The sequence below is a fragment of the Dermacentor silvarum genome, chromosome 5 (assembly GCF_013339745.2).
Source record: "Dermacentor silvarum isolate Dsil-2018 chromosome 5, BIME_Dsil_1.4, whole genome shotgun sequence".
Classification (NCBI taxonomy): Eukaryota; Metazoa; Arthropoda; class Arachnida; order Ixodida; family Ixodidae; genus Dermacentor; species Dermacentor silvarum.
In genome coordinates, this window is record NC_051158.1 from 15,544,158 (window position 1) to 15,565,621 (window position 21,464).

The 21,464-nt window shown below is 47.2% G+C and overlaps 1 protein-coding gene across 2 annotated transcripts; it reads left to right on the top strand.

Moving 5' to 3' along the window:
- The first annotated feature begins 95 nt into the window (after positions 1–95).
- On the top strand, positions 96–16,841 carry LOC119452941 (lysosomal alpha-mannosidase). Of its 2 annotated transcripts, XM_037714904.2 has the most exons (13): positions 96–351; positions 1,957–2,251; positions 4,800–4,839; positions 4,932–5,001; positions 5,996–6,217; positions 7,267–7,437; positions 8,543–8,758; positions 11,167–11,378; positions 12,961–13,024; positions 13,251–13,421; positions 13,800–13,898; positions 14,732–14,875; positions 15,654–16,841. In XM_037714904.2, exons 1-13 carry the CDS (start codon positions 277–279, stop codon positions 15,918–15,920), a joined length of 2,046 nt encoding a protein of 681 aa, XP_037570832.2. In that variant the 5' UTR covers positions 96–276; the 3' UTR covers positions 15,921–16,841. The 2 variants fall into 2 exon arrangements, with proteins under 2 accessions (XP_037570832.2, XP_049523357.1); XM_049667400.1 differs by lacking the exons at positions 1,957–2,251; positions 4,800–4,839; positions 4,932–5,001 and having other exon boundaries at positions 99–351.
- Positions 16,842–21,464: the final 4,623 nt, after the last annotated feature.

Below are 21,464 nucleotides of genomic sequence, written 5' to 3' on the forward strand. Positions count from 1 at the left end.
GCCGTGTTCGTGAAATTTCCAATACTTTCTGCTAAAACTTGACCTTAACATCGCTGCCGCGAGACACTCCACATTTACCGAAGCAGTTGCGTGCTGTAGTCGTGCGCATTTTGTATTTGAGTGTGACTGTGAAAATGGAGTCCTCATAGGCGAGTAATAAGCAAGTTCGAAGTTACGCGTTATTCGGTTCCCTAATGAGTGTTGCTGATTCGTGCGTACCGATAGTCTGTGCGATCGATTACGCAGAAGCGTAAGACGAACCAGGCGCTGATCTCGATGGGTGGAGACTACCAGTCGGCAGCCTACACCTACGAGAACATCGACACCCTCATCCGATACATCAACGCAAAGGTGACTTTGCTTACTTTCTAGTATCTTCAAATCATTTTAGCTTACTTCTACCTCTCTCATTGTCATCCACAAGCTGCTTAGGTTTGTGAACCTGTCTGCGACAAAACCGGAAGAAAAGAATGATGTCGCACAGCCGAAGCAGAAACGATTTGGAAATGTGGCGCCGACAAACCAGAAGATGAGCGTGGTTGTAACTAATTAGGCGGAAAGCGAACTTCACTAAACTAGCCTCAGCTGGCGGAGAAGCACATAAAACGAGACAGCGCCGACGAGCGTTATCGTCGTAAACAGAGTATGAACATGCGCCACCTGGCCCACCTTTGATTTTTTACGAGGGCCTTCAAGGTGACGCTCACACCGACTGCGCGCAGTGTAGTTTACCATGTCGCGTCATTAGTTCTTTGGCTATTGTTCTGCTTAACGTTTGAAATCCAGAACGTAACTTTGAAGCATAACTTTTGAAGGGTAGTGGATCGAGCTAGTTGGCACATGCCCACAGCGGAGAATGGTAGCGTGAACTAAATTAACAACGACACGGGTGAAGACGATAGCGATAGACCTTGTCTGTGTCGTAGTCTGGTGTTCCTGTAGTTTGCGCTAGGTTTCTTCGCAGCGAAGTCCGTAGACAAACGAAGATAAAGCCATAAAACACATGGCACGAATGTAGACAACGCCACGGGAACGGTGACTTTACCGCCGTGCTTGCTTGTGGTGGCAAAGCTGGTAGACTAAAGTTACAATGCTGAAGCCACTTTTGTTAGTACTTTCGCTTCGTTTTTGAGCCGTATCGGGATACTTTAGCTTTGTTGAAAAAAAATTACACCATCTTCCCGTAGGGGAACTCTGAGTAGTATGCGAAGCAGCCATGGGGTCGAGTCAAGTTCCCATTAGTTTGCAGATCGGCCTGTCGCCGCTGCCGTTTCGTGGCAGCGGCTCGAGCCCTTTTCTCCGCGGCGCTGTCGACGGCGCTGACACTGGCGTTGACTGACGCTGGCGCTGTCCGTGGCACTCATCGCGATGTTGCGGGAGGAGAATGAGAGGACGAAGGGAATGATGATGAGTGGGCGAAGCACCGGGGGATCATTCGGGCAAAACGCCGGAAGCGTTCTCCGGAAGCCGGAAGCTGGCTTCCGGAAGCGGAACGGGAAGCAGAACCGGAAGCTGAAACGGAAGCGGAACCGAAAGCAGAAGCCGGCTTCCGGTTCCGGCTTCCAGAAGCCGGAGCTTGGCGTACATATACAAATACATACAAGGAGAGGAGGGGGAGGAGGATGCGCATGCCAGTGCGGGTGTGGACGCCTCACGGCGGATGGAGGGAGGGACATAGCCCCGACCATAAGCTGCTTCGCATCTAAAAGCTGGTATGCTCTTACCGGCTCACCACAGCTTTGCTTAGACCGACAATGTGCCGTCTGTTTCCTCTGCGTGAACTTAAACCTTTACTGAACCACTTCACCGAAGCTTAGCTGTACCTAGATTCCGAAATATGTGTCAAAGACGCATAATTTTTTACCTTCGTTAGCGTGGCTAAACATCACTTTCGTTTTGTCTTGAATGAAGTAATACACCTCGAAGCTATACGTGCTTCTCCCTCCGCAATCTCAGCACCTGCACCTGCCCAAGGTGCACGCCTTCTACTCGACGCCTTCGTGCTACCTCCGCTCGCTACTGGAGGCAAACGAGGCCTGGACGGAACTGGACGAAGACTTGTTTCCCTACACCGACGGCATACCGGGAAGCGGGCCCGTCCACTCTCCACAGCAGACGGCCTACTGGACGGGCTACTTCACCACCGAGCCAAACTTCAAACGGACAGTGCGACGAGCCAACGGGGTGCTACAAGCCTGCAAGCAGCTTGCCGTTTTGGGCTTCGTACACAGCAAGGACATCCGGGTGTTCCGTAAGAGCGTCATCGTCCTTCTGATATAAGCGCGATGGACGAACTCATTCTCTTTAAGGACTTTGGTCGCAGGGCCAGTAAAAGAAAAGTGGTCTGGCAGATTGTGAAAGCGCTGCGTAAACGCATCTATTTTTATTAGCTGTTGAAAGAGGGGCGCAAGTTTACACACATACAAAGAGAAGGACAGTCAAGACGAGCGCCTTGTATATTTGCATCGTCTGTGTTTAACTTTGTGGCCGGCCTTCATCTAATAGGTAACAAAAAGCGACACGTTTTCGCAACGCCACCCCGAACTGTCAGATCAATTTCCTTCTAGTGGCCCTCTGACCATCTGACTGCTTATAGAAAAAAAAAAAGAATTGGCCGCATATATCTGCTTGCTTCGCTGCAAATGACGTCGAAAGACGATAGTCTTCTGCCGCCACTGATGCGTAACACCCTCTCTTCTCCCCCCTCCCACCCGGCACCCTCTTCCCCTCCCCTCTCACTCCTCCCATGATGGATGCAATGGAGGTTTTGCTGAATTAAATTCAAATTACCCGCGTTCGCCCTGCTCTCGCACCATCTGTTGCCACCTTTTATTACTGTTGGCTTTAAGCCGGCTACAGAGTCGCGGCTTCAGTCGGCTTGTTTTTAACAGTCGGATCTTCGACACCATTTCTAACGCATTGATTTTTCATTTACTAACGTAAAAGCCAGTCCAATGTGTATTCCTGCTTAAATGAACGCTGTGGATCACGATTATGTACATATATTTTGCTTCAACTAGGCCCGAGGTTTCCTTTGCGCTGTATAATGTTGACGTGTATGACCCCGTGCCACCAGTGCTTGTAGCTTGGTTGGTTTTGGCCGGGCGGTTGAATCGGTCTTCGCCGGGCGGTTAAATCGAGTGACAGACAGACAGACAGACAGACCGACAGACAAAGTTTTTCGCGTTTAGGTGGCCCAAGAAAGACTATCGTCTTTAAAAAGTTGATTGCACGCCCACAAGTATGCCGACGAGATATTCAACAATAAGGCACGGCATCAGTGACACGCATCTAAAGTGTGTCTAAAAAAGTGTGTTCATCTCCTAACACGTTACCACAGTTCTTTGTAGTTTTTACCTTCTCCCAAAGCATCCGCGGACGTAAAAAGGTTGATTGAGGTACCAGAAATGACAAGCATCAAAAGCTTTCGTACGGAACATTACTTTTGAAGAGCCGCGATGGCCACACGATGATGATGATGAAATAAACTTTTATTTTCGAGACAGTGTTCCCGAAGCTGTGGATCACTCTAGGTGGGAGGGTCCCTCATTCCAGGAATCCTCTGGCGGCGATAGCATTCCGGGCTCTGGCGACAAGAAGATTACTAACAAAACGAGCAAAGAAGTTTTACTCGCCTTTGTGGCAGCACGTCAAAATGACTGCAAATGATGGTTATGCCTAAAGTAATTGCTGAAACATAAATTTTAGTGCTAAAACACAAATATTGCGCAGAATAACTAATAAGAAGGCGCCACCCGTCATGGCCCTACCTCAACTTTCAATCAGGGTTCGCATTCACAACACTTTTCTTGCGCAAGAGCGTTTTCTCATTGGCCAGTGTACACGAGTTCCAGCCAGGCACGGCAGCGAATGCCGCGATAACGAGACGACCTCATCCGCAAAGGCCAATCACTGACGCTATTTGCAAGATATCAACATTGGTCGAACGAGGAATGTCGCTGGAGCTAACGTTATCATGAGCGGATTTGTTTCTGTCAGATCCCGGCGACAAGTCCTTTCGTCGAGACCTTGTCTATAGCGACATTGCTTGCTCGACCACTTGACGGGACCTTTTGTGAGCCGCTGTCTGGTTTGGGTATCTGTGTAAGATAAGTCGTAAGAAAAGGGGCCATGAAGTCCAGTGGACATCTATCTCGCAACTTATTCCGAACATTTCCGTTGAGCTCGTTTCCGATTTGTAAATTTAATCATTCGACAGCATCGTGTTTGGTCAGGAAATAAATTCATCACACGGAAAGTAAAAACAATGCCCACCAAAGTGGTGTGGTCGAAGGGTTTGGAAGACACTTCGCCTTTCAGAACAAAATTTTAAAGAAATCTTCTGCGGGAAAGTCGAACTTCTGTTCAGAACAAGACCTTCGGGTACAAGTCCTTTACAGAAAGCCTTGAAAACTCAGCCTTAAGAAGCCTTGTTCAAGGCTTCTTGGAGGAAGCCCGAATGTCTTCTAAAAACAAGGTTTTCGGTTTCAAGGCTTCTAGGTGGAAGCCGGACGTCTTCTAGAAGCAAGGCTTTCTTGTGGAAGCCGAAACTTCTAGAAAGAAGGCTCATGGGTCCAAGGCTTACACATAAAAACCTTAAACCCATGTGGAAGCGTTGTCGAAGGCTTCTCTGTCGAAGCCAGAACACCATCTATAGGAATATGGCCTCCACCTGTAAGCCGAAACGTTTTCCAGCCCCTTCGACCGCACCGCTTTTGTCGGTGTTCTCTCGTTCCTTTGCATGATATCACTGCGTTTTGACGCGTTCGATGCAAGCCGTGTCTTTCTTGCTTTTCCAGAGGAGAACGTGGCCCTCGCTCAGAACAGCGAAGTGATAGCGTATGTGGGTGGCATCCTTTGTTTATTCTTTGCAAACTTCGACAGGGGCGAGCGCACTAACGCGTTTCTGTAGCATCTGGCTGACCTTGCAGGGGAAGCGAGAGGCCTGAAGTGCTCCTGCAGCACGAGGCGCTACTGAACAACGGCATCGCTCGCTGTCAAGTGAGTATGGTCCACGAGGCTTCATCTAAGACCTACATGTGGAGAAAGTTCTGAATTTGTGAGAACTCGCAACTTCGACACAATAGCACTTTCCTTTATAAATCCAAATAAAGTAACACGTGTGAAATAAACGCTGCGGAGTATGGGGTTTAAGAGCAGTTTTATTTTGCCGCGCTTTGAATCAGCGAAATGCTACCTGAGATTCCCGTATGACTGTAGGTGTGTCGTAGCTGTATGACCGCTCCTGTCATACTAAGCATAGAAATAGTGGCACATATTATCGGGACCAGCGTTTCCAAGACGACGACGCCGGCCCTCAATTTCACCTCTGCCTCGGCCCTCTTATAATGATAAGGAAGCAGACAGCAGGGAGCCTCGGGCCGCTTTAATAAAATAAGTTAGTTCGAATTCGAAAGTGCCGACAATCTAAAAGTTGTGCGGAATGTCTGCCGCAGACCAAATAAGTTGTGCGGAAATCTGTAAATGTGCTGGATGACACCTGAAATCGAAATTTGGAATTCTCCACGAAGTTCACGCTTTCCAGCATTCCCGCTGATAAATTTTCCTTTGCGCTGTGGGCTTCTGTAGAAATCATTTGCTCAATCGACATTCCTGCACTTCAAGGCGGTGATTAATTCGTCGGCGAGATTCATGCCCTAGAGCTGCTGCAAGAGAATAACGAATGGTTATAGCTAACCATGCTGAGCTCACTTGGTAGACTGACTACCCACGGAAATAGTGTGGCGCTAGGTTCAATGAGCGAATGAGGAAATTGCTATCGACTGCGCACCTATTACTCCGAGAAAATCAATTGCATGATATCTCTTTTCAGGTTTCTGCCACTTTCAAGAGAATGCCAACTTTGCTTTTATTTGCGTCTGACCTCACACACGTCTGACACTCACCCAGCTGCTATGTCTGGGTGTACAGCTCTCTCTGTCGAGTGAATCCGACTTCATCTCGCAAATATTTTTGCTCTTTTATTCTCGGGCAGCGTGTCATGGACGAGGCTCTTCGCACCGTCGTTTGGGAAGGGAACTCGGTCAGCCAGCTTCGCTTCTCGCACTGCCTCGAGGCCGAGGACGACTGCAAGCCGGTGGACTCGGACGAGGCATGGCTGCTGGTCTACAACCCTCTCAGCTACCCGTACACCGCCCACATACGGTTGCCGGCGAAGGAGGGATACTCCTACGTCGTCGACGGCAAGGATGCCCAGGTATCCCGAAATTGTGCGTTCTTTGTGCCGTTTGGCGCTTGGCAATTATATATAATCTTCTGTGATACTGACATTTAAGAATTGAGCGAAAGTTATGTAAGATATGTAAATCTCAGATTAAAAAAAAAAGCCCATGCCGGTTCCTCAAACAGGAAGCTCCACAAATTAAGACAAAATATTAACCAACGGGTTGTTTTTGCCAGGGAGACAAGAACGAAATGTCTTTTTCAACAGCTAAGCTAAGATTAATACGAGTTTATTGATTACGACTACATCACCGAACAGTCGAACACATATAGGAGATGTACGGCAATAACACGGGTGCTCGTTTTCTTGAGCCCTCCTTGTGTTCTCGTCATCTCGCACCGTAATCAATCATGCATCAGTGACCTTCAACGTGTCTGTTTTTGTTCTCCGCGTAAATGGATGCCAACTTTTTTTTAACGACTAGTCTTGCACCTTACGGTCGCAGATTGCAACTAACTTTGTTGATGCTCGTGTATGTGATGCTGACCGCCGACTGTCTGCTTAAGCGAGTTATGTGTATCTGCAGCACACAAAAGTGCATTGTAATTTATACCGGCCACAGCACTTGTGAAGCGTGCAAGCGCTCTTCTGAAGTATTTCAATGTGTTCGCTGCTTCAGCGTTAGTCCTTGCTTTCTGTGAGCTTTTCACTTGCTTTGAACTGTCGTCTCATGTAATTTTTTGTTATAATTTGAGTGCATATTAGCACAAGTATCTAAAAAGTTCACACCGTGTATGTTAAATGACTTCTTACAGGTGAAAGTTGGTATATTTCCTGCAAGCTGGGAGTATTGTGCTGCAAATATTCCTACGAATGGGGTTTGTTTGCAGCGTATAGTTTCTGTTCTTTTTTTTTTATGCAGAAGTACCACAGGGTTATCGCAGAATTGCACCTAATCTAGTTTATAACATAATGCGGTGTTGGCGTCCGTCTGGTCGTAGCTGTTTTCTAAAGTGAGTCAAGTTCTCGTTAGACGTCAACCTACACGCACTCTTTCCTACCACTGACACGTGCGTCTGCAGATCTTGTCGGCCGAGGACAAAGTCGACGAGGTGGTGTTCTCGTCGCGGCTCGTGCCCCTCGGTGTCACGACGCACTACGTGCAGAGGTCGCGAGAGTCTCCGGGAACCGCCAGGAAGCCTGAAGCGTCCAGAGTCGAGAAGCCCAGCAAAATGACCGTCATCCGAAACAAGGTGGGCGACGAGTGTGGCACAAACTCGAAATGTAAACTTACGGTGTGTTCCAGTTCTGGCCAGCATCAGTAAACAGCTAAGTAGGCAGCTAAGACAGCTTCGAACCCACGTAATGTAACGCGTCTGGAACCGTCTAGCAGAGGATAGGGAGGCGCCTCTGCGACATTGCGCCACGTTGCGTAAAAAAAAAAAAAGTTTCTTTTCAACGGCAGTGGTAGGTCAGGATTTGGCACTGTCGGTCGTATGCACTCTAACGCAATTTTATTCTTCTGTAAATTTCCTTCTCGTGATCAGGGCCCCCTGTGAGTAATTCACCTAGATAAACGTACTCCTTTACAGACTCTAGAGGCTGACTGACAATCCTAAATTATTGTTCCCTTGCCAGGCTATTGAACATTACCTTTGTTTTCTGCATAATAAGCTTCAACCCCACACTTACACTTTCTCGGTTAAGGTCCTCAATCATTTGCTGTAATTCGTCCCCGTTGTTTCTGAATAGGACAATGTCATCTGCAAACCGAAGGGTGATGATATATTCGCCGTTGATTCTCACTCCTAAGCCTTCCCAGTCTAGGAGTTTGAATACTTCTTCTAAGCATGCAGTGAATAGTATTGGAGAGATTGTGTCTCCTTGCCTGACCCCTTTCTTGACTAAGCTTAAGTAGTCCCAACCATGCTTAGCTTGACTTAGCCAGGCTCAGCTTCGCTAGTTCACAGGGGTATGCGCCATTGCGCTTGGACTCTTTCTGCACTACCGCCAGGATCGGCCCACATTTTTTTCGACGCGTCACTGACTTTCGGCCGGCTTAAACAGCTACGTTGTTAAAAGCACCGTGGCCGTAATTTAAAATGAAATGCTGTAATGGCGTGCTCTTTTGATTAAAGTTTATTTCTCTCTCTCTCTCTCTCTCTCTGTAATGGCGGCTGCCGGCATACGCTTCAGACAGAGCTTCCTAGCTGACCTTCAAGAATGAAGTGTTCTGCTCTGTGCACTACGCCAGTTTTAGTTGATGATTTGTTTGTTGCCTCACTGCCTGTACATGGATATGGTGGCCTCGAAGTCATAGCATACTCTTTACAGGAATAATGTCTGGTCGCCTTGCAGCGCTACCGCCTTCTGGTGGACTCCGCGACGGGCTTAGTGCGGGGCGTCATGATCAAGGGTGGACTGCAGGTGACGCTTCAGCACTTGTTCCTGTCCTACCACGCGTACCAGGGAAGCAGCCGCAAGGCTTCTGACAGTCGCGTTCTGAACCCCGTCAATGACGACCCGTTCGAGCTGGGCAACAACATCACGTACCACATCACACGGGGGCCTGAGGTGAGAGATGTGTTGCGCACTGTAGAAGCGAGTATGTGCATAACGTTGGCCGTTTGAAGCCTATACAAGGTAACAAGTATTCAAGCTTGCCAATTATTTCGTGGAGGACTAGCATAATTAGGAACTATATCATCGCGGGATTTCTTCTGTTTACGCCTTCTTGGCATTTGGCATTACAAAAAAATGTCACAGTTTCGCCCTAAGGGCGAAGCAATGAATGCGATAGCAACACAGCAATGTCATACGATGTAAGGTGAGCGGCTTTGGTAGCAATATGAATTGTAGTAAACATGAGCTGATTAAGTAAGCAGGTGTGCTGCGGCGTAAGTAGACGGACATGAAGAGAGACTCGATGACCACGAGAAGGCGCGTGTGAAACGGTGGTGTTGATGAGAAGCGCTTCCCGTGGGCAGCGCGTGCGAAGGGACACACCTGTAGCGCTGGACTGCCGATCCGGGCAGCATTGCATGTGTAGCGTGCGTTGGAAAATGTGGCCCGACTATTACTAACTGAATGAACAAGCGTGGTGTGAGCGCGCACAAAAAACATGAATAGATCACACTGAATGACTGCAGACAACGACTGTCAGAACGCTGGCAGCAAGCGCATACGCGGTAGCGGGCGAAGGTACGTGCGGTCTATCGCTTCAACAGAAACTGAGCGGCGAATGCACGGCGCATAAAGGTCAGAGCCGTGTGGAGATAAGCGACGGTGCGAGCGAGCGACGAGCGCGGTTGTTGGCAGAGAAGTGCGCCCCCCCCCCCCCTCCGCTCCCTCCGATCCCTCCGGCGCTGGCTTCCCGCTTCCTTGCTTGCGCGTGGGAGATTCAGTGCGTTCGCTCTCCGTGATAGCGCGCGTCTCCGCACGCTTCCGCTCGGGCATACGGCGCGCGGCGAAGATTTTATCTATAGGGAACCTCACGGCGACGGCGACGACGACGGCGATGGCGACGGCAGAAATCCGGTTGAAGTGTCCATACAATTGCTATCGCATTAAAAAGAAATTATTGATGTGCGCCACCTTTAAATCAAATATCGCGTCAAAAGTTCGTTTTCACCTCTGAAAACCCCACTTTTTAGGTATATTGTAGCTGATTGTCGTGAAAATTTCACGTCCTCTATGCCTATCGCCGATAGACGGTCTGCATCAGTTATTTTTCTAGAGTTTAGAGCTCTACGACCTTCGTTTAACGTAAAAGAAAATGAATACTGGTAAATGTCATGTCAGTATCCCTTTAATAGCAGCCTTTTAGCTCGGGGCCAACTCCAATTTCTCTGTTAAAGTATTCATGTGAAACGCGGAAATGCTCTTATATACGAGACAACCGCTAGACCAATTTGGATGGAACTTGTTGCACTTGAGAGAGGAAGTTAAATTCTGGCGACTCGAGCAAGCATAAGTCTTACGTCGGATATTTTTTTATGGAAATTGACGAAAATTGTTAAGCTTCAAAAAAAAAAAAGTTGCAGCACGAAATTTGCAAATCTCTAACTCTGCGCTCTAACCTGATGTCGCAGTTCTGTACACTGTACCTGTTGAAGCATCGAAAGCGGACAAATAGACCTATAAAATTAGCTTACGTCAAAATGTTACAATGTTTGGGAGACTTTCGGTAGAGTCCTACTTACAAACTAGGGGTATATTTCTCAGCGACATATAATAGATCAATTATATATCCTTTATACGTATTCTGAGGCACAGTTAATAGAATTGAGATATCGTTATTTTATTGCTGAGTTACACAATTGTAAATTGGGCGAGCTTTCTAAAATGTTGCAATTTTCAGAAATGTTTCCAAAAGAATCGCTGGCGTCATTTGAAAATATACTTCGGAGCTACTATAGATACTACTTGTTCTATTTAATGCAACAAATCTCATCAAAATCCATGCTGTGGCTGCCTCTTTGACCATCAAACAAAATGTTCGGATTGACTGCAAAAACTGCTTCTGTAGGAATCACGTGAGATTATAAGGGACCAAGAAAAAAAAACTCATGACTAATGCAGCCGATTACATGCTGAGGACTGCTACTAGGGTCATCATAAGTTCAGTGTTTACCACAAAGTAACCACTCCTCCAGAAATGTGATGTGCCTCCTGTTTCTCACATTTACTGGCATGGTAGACTGCCATCACGTTCGGTAAAGCAGTGTTGTGGACCGTACATCTGTACACAGTTTTGAGAAGAGACAATGCAGATCGAAAAATTCTGTTTAAAAAATTCTACTGGCTTTTAAATATGAGCCACTGCATGTTGAGACATTTCGTATGGTAAGTTCTCTGTCACGCTACGAAATAGAAGGTTCTTTGAAAACGGTAGACAATCCCTTTAAACTAAACGCATACTTGTGCACGCCGTTTGATTTCCGTTCATTCGGCGTTCATTCGGTGTTGTGTGCCTCTCGCAGGTGCAGGAGCTGCACCAGCGCTACACTCCGTGGCTGGGCCTGGTGGTGCGCCTGTTCGAGAACGAGGAGGTGATCGAGTTCGAGTGGACACTGGGGCCGGTGCCTCTGAGTGATCACAAGGGCAAGGAGATCGTGTGCAGGTTCTCTAGCAGCGTGCAGAGCGGCCAGCTCTTCTACACCGACACCAACGGACGTCGAAGCATCGAAAGGAAGTACGCGAATGTCATAGGAGCTTGCAGTTAGAAAAAAAAAAAAAGAAAGAAATGGTTATGCAGATGCAACGCAAGTAATGGACTCTATGGCAACCGAGGCCTTAGTGATGGGGTTAAATACTACACAACTAAGGGCGATGCGTAAAATTGCGCTTATTTCGTCCTTTGCAGTATCTATACGTATACGCATAGCCGAGGTTTTCTTCCCTCCCTGTCCTCTTTCAGTATTCTTTCCCCCTTACCCAGCGCAGGGTGGCCAACCAGGCTGAGCACCGTTAACCTTGGCTTTCTTTTATCACTTGTCTCTCCCTCTAAGAAAATGAGGCTATAGCACTTAGGAGTGTTTTAATAGAGAAAATACGTGCCGTGGTATAGCTAAGACAGTATGACGTCCTATCTTTAAACACAAGATGTCGCTGGTGTGACTTCCGGCTACGACGGCTGTATCGAAACGGGAACGGACTCCAAAAGCGCTTGCGCATTTCAGTAATCAGGTAGATATTTGCGTTAAATAGGCCTAGATAATGAGCGTTTACCGTGGGCAGAAATTTTGGCGAGTTTGTGGGGCTTCATGTTTGAATAAACAGCAAAAGAAAACAGATGAGAACACGAGACAGGGAGTAGAAGGCGAGCCCTAGTCCGGTCTCATGATTTTGCCCGCTCCGCGTTGTTTAAGGCCGGCTTAAGCTCAATCCGCACCATCTTCCGCACGCGTGCGCACTTGTGGAAAACTGCACATGTCGCACAACAGCGCACAAATTTTGGTTTATGGTGGGTCCACAGGAGACGTTCAAACCGAAACTAGTGCGCCTGTACGCGACGGGACATGTGCAGTTTTCCGCACGTGCGTAAGACAGTGCGGAAGACAGTGCGGAAGACCGTGCGGATTGAGCGTAAGTGCGGCGTCAAGCAGATGCATGGGATGGTGTCAGCTGGCGCTACAAAAGGGTAAGCGGAGATCGCTGCGAGAGAGCTTTGCCCCGCGGTAAACGTAAAATAGACTGATGTTGAGTCAGCTACGGTGACAATTCATTTGGAGTCGCACACTAAGGGGACATATCATGGCCAGGCTGTGTCGTTCGGACATAATATGTGAGAGCTCAATCAGCTTTTAATTATCAAAATTTCTAATGAAATAGGCATAACTGAAAAATACGAGCCTCCAGTATGAAGTTTTGTTGTCGTTGGTGTTGTCGTTTGCGGATATGCAGTGTTCTGTCGGCGCATTTCAGTCCCTGGAATTATCAAAGCGTGAATACTGTCGAGTATATACAAGTGTTTCTTTATGTAGTGTGCCAAGTGGCACAATGAAGCAAAAAAACGTGTTATCAATGCTTGCTAAACATTGGCAGAAGTTATAGCCCCGTTACTCGGGAAACTAAAAATTAAGAAAAGAAATCGAAATAGCTCAGCTTTTTACAAACGGCGACAAGGATCTACCCAGTGTGAAAGCCGGCAGTAATCCAAAAGTGAATCGCACGCACAGGTTCTTTTTGAATTTTTCAGTTTCAGAAATTGTGGAATTGTGATCAGGAGTCGTTCGTTATTTACAAATGTGACGTGGACTTCTCACCCACATCAGGAGACTTGAAGGCAGTCCCGTGGCCTCCAACTTCTACCCGGCCACTTCGTGGGCATTTCTAGCGGTGAGTATACTATAACCATGGCGGCCCTGACTAATTTATCTACTTGCGAGATTCGAACTTTCGAGTAACGAATCGAATATTGTTCTACTCCGTAGGGTTTCCGAACCCTACAGAGCTTGTATTTATGTTGTGCCCCAGAAGGTAACCTCTCACGCTATCATTTACCCACTGGTTCTCTCGCTATCATTGACGCGTGTGATGCAATGTCTGTTGTCCTTGCATACAGAGCGATGCGCAGAGCATGCAGCTGACGGTGTTCCCCGACAGACCCCAAGGTGCCGCCAGCCTGTCATCCGGCAACCTTGAATTCCTCATCCAGCGTCGGCTCCTTGGAGACCGTGGAGTGCCCGTGAGAGGGCGCCACTGGCTACACATCGGCACGATCGCCGATTCGCAGGTGCCTTAAAATCATACGTCCACCTCCTGTCGACTTTCCATGGCTTAGTTTTACATTCAGCAGGAATTGTCTTCTTAACATCTATTACAATAACTGTGAGGGCGTAGCTTGCAGTTGATGAGAAGAGTTGAAAAATCGGTTACCATAGTTTTGGGTACGCTTGCCATCACATATGACCAAGCCTCGTTCCTGTAAGTTGATTTTCGGCAAGAACGGTGTTGCGAGTTAAGGCAATGGTTCATTGGGTCTTTTCCTGCCATCGCCGTAACGCATATATATATTGCACACCCGAAAAAAATTGTCGTCGCAAGAATGGCTTCTCACCGCGTACAAAACCTCGCAGTTTATACCTTGCGTTTTCTTTTTGGCGTAACGCAGGAGTACTTACGCATCTTCGCCAATCGCCTGGTGTGGACTCCTCAACTTTCGCTAGTCGACGCTCGGCAGCCGTACTTCACCAACCTTACCCAGAGAGAGGCAAGTCGACTGACAGATAGAACGGGCAAGCTTTTAATGTCAGAGCATTGAAAACTGTGCAAGGCGTACGCTTAACGATTTTGGTCAGCGTACGTGTGGAACGCTAGACACACTCAGCAACACGTTTCTTGCGATACCAAAAACACCAACCCACAGATGGCCTAAGGAGAAGGCTGTGTGCAGAATTGTGGCAGAATATTAATGCAAAAAGCGATAATAAATTTAATGGATTCGTTTCTGCCAATTATGATGACAGCATGTACGGTGCTCGCTTGTGGTAGGCACACTGCAAAGAGTAGAATCCCCTCCGGGTGATACGCATACAATTATGCAGGCGGTAGCTTACGCTTCGAAATTCGAATTCACAATTACTAATGAAAATTATCTCGTTAAGCTTGCTGCAGAGATATAGATATACTTTTAACTAAAGCAGTGCTGCGCAAGAAAACATTTGTAACATACGTATCGAGACTTTTTGTCTCCGCATGTGGCACCGCGTGCTCCTGATTTCCAAACATGACACCAAATCGATGGAACGCAATAGACCGCCAGGCGTACTTCCGGTTAGAAAAGGAAAGCCGAAAGTTTCAGCTGTGCCTTTTAAATGTAGTGTCCACTATGAAATGGAACATTTAAAGCCCTGCCTCCCCCTAACGTTCAGTATCGGAGCTCCTATTTATGACACAACACCAACAAACAGCGCGCCACTTGATGCTCAGAAGTAATAGGTACACAAGGCTGCTAGAATTAACGCCGCGAGATCATCACGAACATAGACTGGAGATGTCTGTATATCTTACCTTGAATAACTTATCACTCGTATTTGTCTGCAGTGGAGTGGTTTGCGCTCAGAACTACCGAAACACGTGCACGTGCTCACCCTGGAGCGCGTCTCTGGAGACCGACTGTTAGTGCGACTCGAGTACCAAGCGCCCGAGATGCCCGAGTACGTCAACACGACACAGTTGCATATATCGGTAAGTCGGACCCAGTATTTTTCAGACGTGTGCAAGCGGGTGTAGCGTCGATGCTGTTCAAGTGGCGTAACATTAGTTCGTAATATTTTCATACTCATAGCTGTGCCTGGGCAGCGCGACGTAAGACAGGCAAAAGAAAGCCAATGAACATAGACAGGGTATGGGCGTCTCTTCACCTGGCCGTGTGACGTCACGCTTCCGAGTCATATAGATATATGAATGTGCAGCAACCAGCCCATCTTTCAGTCATTCTTCCTTATTATTTTGAAGGTTAAGAAACTAGCTGCGTTAAGGAAATCAGTTTTGCGGGCGCGCATTTCGCTAGAAAGCTATTGTTAATCGCCGTAGTCCGTGTGTTAACCAAATGAAGTTTTTGCCGAGTTGCCATGACAGCAGGATTTAGACCGCAGACCACAACTGCGCTTGTCGGAAGCACTTCACCTGTAGGCGAATTAGTGTAAGGATAAACTAATGAGCTAACTAAATGACTAACTAACTAACTTAATAAATAAATAAATAAATAAATAAATAAATAAATAAATAAATAAATAAATAAATAAATAAATAAATAAATAAATAAATAAATAAATAAATAAATAAACGCTTCGAGCAAGTGCGAGTGAATTGCGATGTGCATTAAGTTGTGCAGAGACGAAGAAGCGACACTGTCTCGAAACTTAAATCGAAGAATTGCCTAAACTCGGAGGTGTTTAGATCCCAGATATTTGTTTTCTTTTTCATGTACTTGCATGTCTTTTTCTTGTGTGGTATTTCGCAGCGTCTGCTGAAGAACCAGGACATCTACCACATCCTAGAGACTTCGTTAGGATCGACGCAGGACAAGACGGAAATGGTGCGCTTTGTCTGGCGTCGTCACGACCGACCCGACCGACCGCTGCCAGCCGTCAGCCAAGAACAGCGCATGCGCGTCTGGCTGAAACGCGGATACCGACCGCGCTTCGAGGACACCGTGGTTCTCCACCCGGGCGAGATTCGAACCTTCGTCGGGCGAGCCGAGAAAGTGCGACCACTGCCGGACAGTTAAAAGAAAAAATTATATAAAGAAAAGGACGACACTGCGACACGTTTGCGATAACAGTGGTTGTTCTATACGGTGGGATTATTACCAAGAAGAGCAGCGTAAAGAAAAAAAGAACGGCCTGAGTACGATTCTGCTGCAAGCTTACTGGATTAACTGGTTTTCTGCGTGCATATGATTTTCTCTGGAGAATTCGGCTACAGAGAGACAATTAACACGAAATGACATATCACGTGACTATGTTCTATTGCCTACGATAGCCGCAGTGCCTCTTGGAAGCAGGATCTCGATTTAAACCCGCAAAAAAATATTAGCGAAACCGTGCTGAAGGTTAATGTCTAGACAATGAAGCAATAAGTGTACGAAGCCCTAACTCTGCTGCAATAACAGATACCGCAATTCACCAAACTGCATAAGCTAAAACTGTGTAAAAGCGAGCGAAATAAATTATTTTTTACACGCTTCGCGTGACAACATTCTTTTTCCATCAGTTTTAGAAAACTGCTATTCACAAATTATTCGTATACGTCAGAGCTGTACACTGCCTGAATACGATCCGCTTCAGACGCTTTTCACAGGACAGTTTTAGATTTGTGATATGTCCGCATATTTTGGAGTTACATGACTTCAGACTTGTTTCAGTTTTACTGAAATGTTGAAAATTCTGGAGTTTATTGTCTTATAACTGCCCAGTGGCTTCTTTCCTTTCAGGCAGAAGCCGTATATGCCTCATGAGGTGGAAAATCTGGCAAGCGTCCGTTAACATCCTATGGCAAGAAAGCCCACGTGACTACGTCATGACGTCATGTTCCTGGCGCTGGAACAGCTCCAGCTCGTATTGCGAAGTCCCACGGTGAACAGTCACGGCGTCGGATCGACGCCGTGGTCCACACCCAAAAAATTGACTCGACGCCGTGGTCCACACCCAAAAAATAGACTTTGTCCAATTCAAAGATCGAGTTGACCCACTTTCAAAATTGACTTGGCCACTTCCAAAATTGACTTGGCCCACCACCAAAATTGGCGTGGCCCACCCTCGAAATTGACTTTGCGCAATTCGAGCACATGACCAAGTGATCACGTCATCTGACAGTCACGTGATCAAGCAGGAACCTTAAGTTCCAAGGTAATATGACCAAGTGATCACGTCATGGGACCATGTCAAGGGACACGGACGTCCAAATTGTATGGACGTCGATATAGTCGACATGCCAAGAATGCTTTCGAATTCAATGCACATAAGGAGATTTGAGCGCCTCTGTCAATTTCTATAATGTGCACCTAAATCTAAGTACACGAGTTGGTGGCTATGCCATTCTGGTGCTGACCACGAGGTCACGTGTTCGATTTCCTGCCATGGCGGCCGCATTTAGATGAAGGCAAAATGCAAAAACACTCGGGTCCTAAAATGTTTTGGTTTGATTGCTTTGTGGAAAAAAATTGTACAAATTTACAATGTGCCCGCAATATTCACGAGAATTTGACATTTTCTATTATCTGCAGTAAATACCCACTAACTTAAGCAACTTCCAGATGGGAGCATTCTCACATATTTTAATGAATTCGAGATAGGAGGTCACCTGCGGAAGCTTCCACCTACTGATTGGGTTTGTCTCCACCCTAACGGCACTGCGTTCTTCTGCAAAAAAGTTGCATTACTTGATAATTCAGACATATAAGTAAGATTTATTACGATGATGTTGTACATTTGCACAAGCACAAGAGAAGTAGCATGGTAGGGTGCCCCAATGTTAAAAAACTATCAGGTGGACACCCTAATAAAAATGTAAGTAATGTTATACTTGAACACGCAGCAGTCATTTGCTTACAAACACTATACATAATTTAAACAGCACATTTTATGCAACAAAGCATAGGACAATACAAAAACAAGATTAGCAAAATAAAAAGAGAGAGTGAGAAACATAACATTGCACTAGAAGAACAATAAGATTCGCGTAAACAATTAACGAGGTATATCTTCCAAGAAGAGTTTTTTTTTTTATTAAAAAAGGACAACGAATGCAGCGAGGAATGTGATTTCATTTCACATGAAATGCTATTCCAGTTAGATACCCCGCCAAAAAAGGCGACAATATCCCGGCCCCGTTAAGGCGAGAATACAATTAAGAACTAAATAAAGCTAGATGGAGTGAGTTACAAACAAATCTGGCTGTCAAAGAAACAAGACAAATGTGTAGAACTTATTGTTACTGCTGAAGCTATTACGCAACTGCAGCGAGTGCTATTCGCTATACGGCGCCGATGCAAATGTAGGAGTGTTGCACCAGAGGCAATGTCTCGGTCATTGATCTCAGAGGCCGCCAAATGCATCGCTGCTGTGAACGGCCTTTACAACAGGCTCTTACACAGGGGCTGCGGCGGCCAATCGTAGAGCTCAGTGGCGAACGGAATAAAAATACGGCCCGAGTAAGCTTAAACACCGCATTTTTGTTTCTAGAAACATCAGTGCATATTATGGTTTCCTCGCAACCTTGTCATGACAATATGATCGTGCTTTTCGGTGGACTTCAGAATTTTCATAGGATCCAATGAAGCACAGAAAACACGCATGCTTACATTAGTATACGCTGCAGTCTTTTTTTCTGTGCTCAATGCATTGGGCTCTGGATGTCGACTCAAAGTCGCAAACAGCTTTTGGCATAATTGCGCCGTGGCAATTTTAGCGCGAAATGTTACAGTGCGATAAACTGAAGAATCAGCGACGACACTCTGGGATAAGAGCGAAACGTACTTCTCTCACAAATAATTTGGAAAAAAAAAACCTTGAATACGGCAGTGATGAAATGCTATCTTTTCACATGACAGCGAAGTTAACGACGCTGTGAAAGCCTTCTGGCTGCGTCATGGAGACTAAACGAACAATTGTAAAGTAAAACGAACAACATACATCACATACAGTTACAACTTATATTCGTAACAAATAACAGTGCGACAAACGATTCGGAAGCCATAAATGTTAGCTCATCAAGTGAGGATAGGTAATGCTGGTGAGCGATTGTACGATTAAAGCGTGAGGCATTAGTATGTTTCCGTCAATAGTGGTGCGAGTGGCCAGATAGCCATTTCAGAGTTCACTTAACACGACATGAATCAGAGTTTTTGAAGCGAAGCACGAGACCAAATTTACATAGGCATAGCGCCGCACCAAAATCAGCGTGGTAAAACCGCGTTAGCCCGAGTCCACACATACTGCAACTGTGGCGTTATAAAGACACTCGCAATGACGTAACAATCTGGCGCATCGTAACGACCGAACGAGTCAGACGAACAGGCACTGTCGAGCGTCTCCAGGAGATGCTTGGCAGCCGAAGGCGGTGCCGAATCCGGAGCCGTTGATGGCCAGATCGCACATGGAGCGGGCGTGAAGCAGGGGCTGTCTGTCGCAGTAGTGACTGCAATAGCTGACGTAGAACGTCTGCACCGCGTCCATCGATTCCAGGTGCTTGAGCCTCAGCGGAGAGTGGTTCTCCCTGGCGGCGTCTTCCATGGCGGCGAGGGCGACGTCGAGGGCGAAAAGGTCGACCACGGCGCGGCGCTCTCGCGGGCTGGTCGCCGTCGACAGGCGGCACTCGGCGTGCTGCAAGATGGGAAGACTGCTCTCTATTGTGTGCCCGTATTTCGACCTGCACGTATAAGACAGCGTATAGCCTATCCTACTCGAACTTACTAGGTCGTTTGTTGCTTGTTCCCATTCCTTAATTTTTAAAGGCCATTGCAAGAAATTGAGCAGAGACCAATAGAGAATTGCAGCAGATCTTCTGAGAGAGGTTTGTAGAACAATAAACGGTTAGCTCTATAGCTTAATGCTATAGAGCTAACCATATGGGTGCTGTGACGGATGGACCTGTCGGTGTGCAATCGGCAAGTAGACGCCAGCCGTACTGTGGGGACGCAAAAATATGCTCTTGGCTTTGCTACGCGAACAGCTAAACCGGCAGCCTTGAGCGCCTCGGGATGACTAGCATTCTGTGGTGACTCAAAAAAGCCGACCAGGCCTCCAAGTTTACGCGCTTGCATTGTGCGAACCATGGAAAGAATTTGCTTGCTACCCTTGGCTGCCTACCTAGTCCTGCTGCTCTCACTGTTGCAGACATTTTCCCTGCCGCGTTTGGCGCGCCATTCTGTTTCCAAATTTCCCGCCATATGCGGCCTTTCCCACGTGGCCCACCAGAAGCATCCGTCACGCTAGCTACGACGAGAGTTGCTACGGCTGAAACGTCGTTCGCGCGCTCTTCACGGTATTGTACTGGACTCTATAGGGTCCCTGTATCTGCTCTTCCCAGAGGACTCTGATCTCAAGTTCGTCTATGAAGCCTCGAAACATGGACTGACCGAAGTTCCTCACCTTGGAAGAGCGTGCGATCAAGAGGGAAAAAATTATTTTAGCCACCTCCCTCCATATTTCTACCCCTCCCCTCCTCCCTCTTAAGATTTTGCTTACTCTCTGGCGGCTTTTGGGCGTTTTCTTTCCAACACCTTGAATCCGACAATCATGTCTACACTCGAATTTTCCTATCGTCCACCTCGCCTACAATTCTACTGGTCTGGGTACCTGGGCACGTTCTGACGCTCTGCACTGAGAACTGTTTCACCGAGCCGCTCTGCAGGACTCTGCTACACATCCCACATTGATGAGCTACGCCTCACTCTACCAGCGTAATCATCCAACTCATCCTTCCTCAACTCGCCGACGCACCAGCCGATGGCGTAAACTGCAGACCAACACTTTCCCCACAACTCTTTTCTATACTAGCTCTTAGTGCATTTACTCTTGCCGCACTCCACCTGGGCGCCTGTACTGCGACGAGCGGCCCAGCCTGCTGCACATGCCCTGGCCAATACCAAGCCATTCCCAAAGCCACTAGGTTCCGAACCCCATGCTAACCTCCTGAGAAGAGCAACATACCGACATCATGGCCACTGGTTGGGGGATAATGCAGGAGTGGTGGCAGCTGCTGCCTACAGCGAACCGGCTTCACTTTTAAACACAAGCGCTCACCAAACAGCGTCTCAATGTGATGCGGCCAATTTTCACTCGTTATGTCGGCACCCGGATTTGAACCCTGTTCTACCACCGTTCTCGCGAGAGCACGTGATACGCGTGCTCGACGGTAGTGCTCAAGCATTGAAACATGGGCTTCAGAAACCCCTGGGGGAGCAGTGTCACACTTGCAGTGACACAAGAGATAACAAGACGCCACGTAGATACAGGTATTGTGTGACTTACCCCCGAATTCACAAATGCGACTCAAGTTGATGTGTATGCTGGACTTGGTCAATTTTACGCAGGACGTGGACATGCTCAAAATGCTCATTGCCTTTCCTTCGGCGCATTCCCGTCAGGTGTTATCTTGATCAAGTCAAGCATGAGCTGCAACTCAAAGCGCATTTCTGAATAGGGGGCTAACGTCCCGAAACGGCATAGTGGATTATCAGGGAGTGGGCACAACGGCGTGCTACAGATTAATTTTGACCATCTGGGGTTCTTGTGGCAAAGCAACGGCCCACACGAGCGTTTTCGCACTA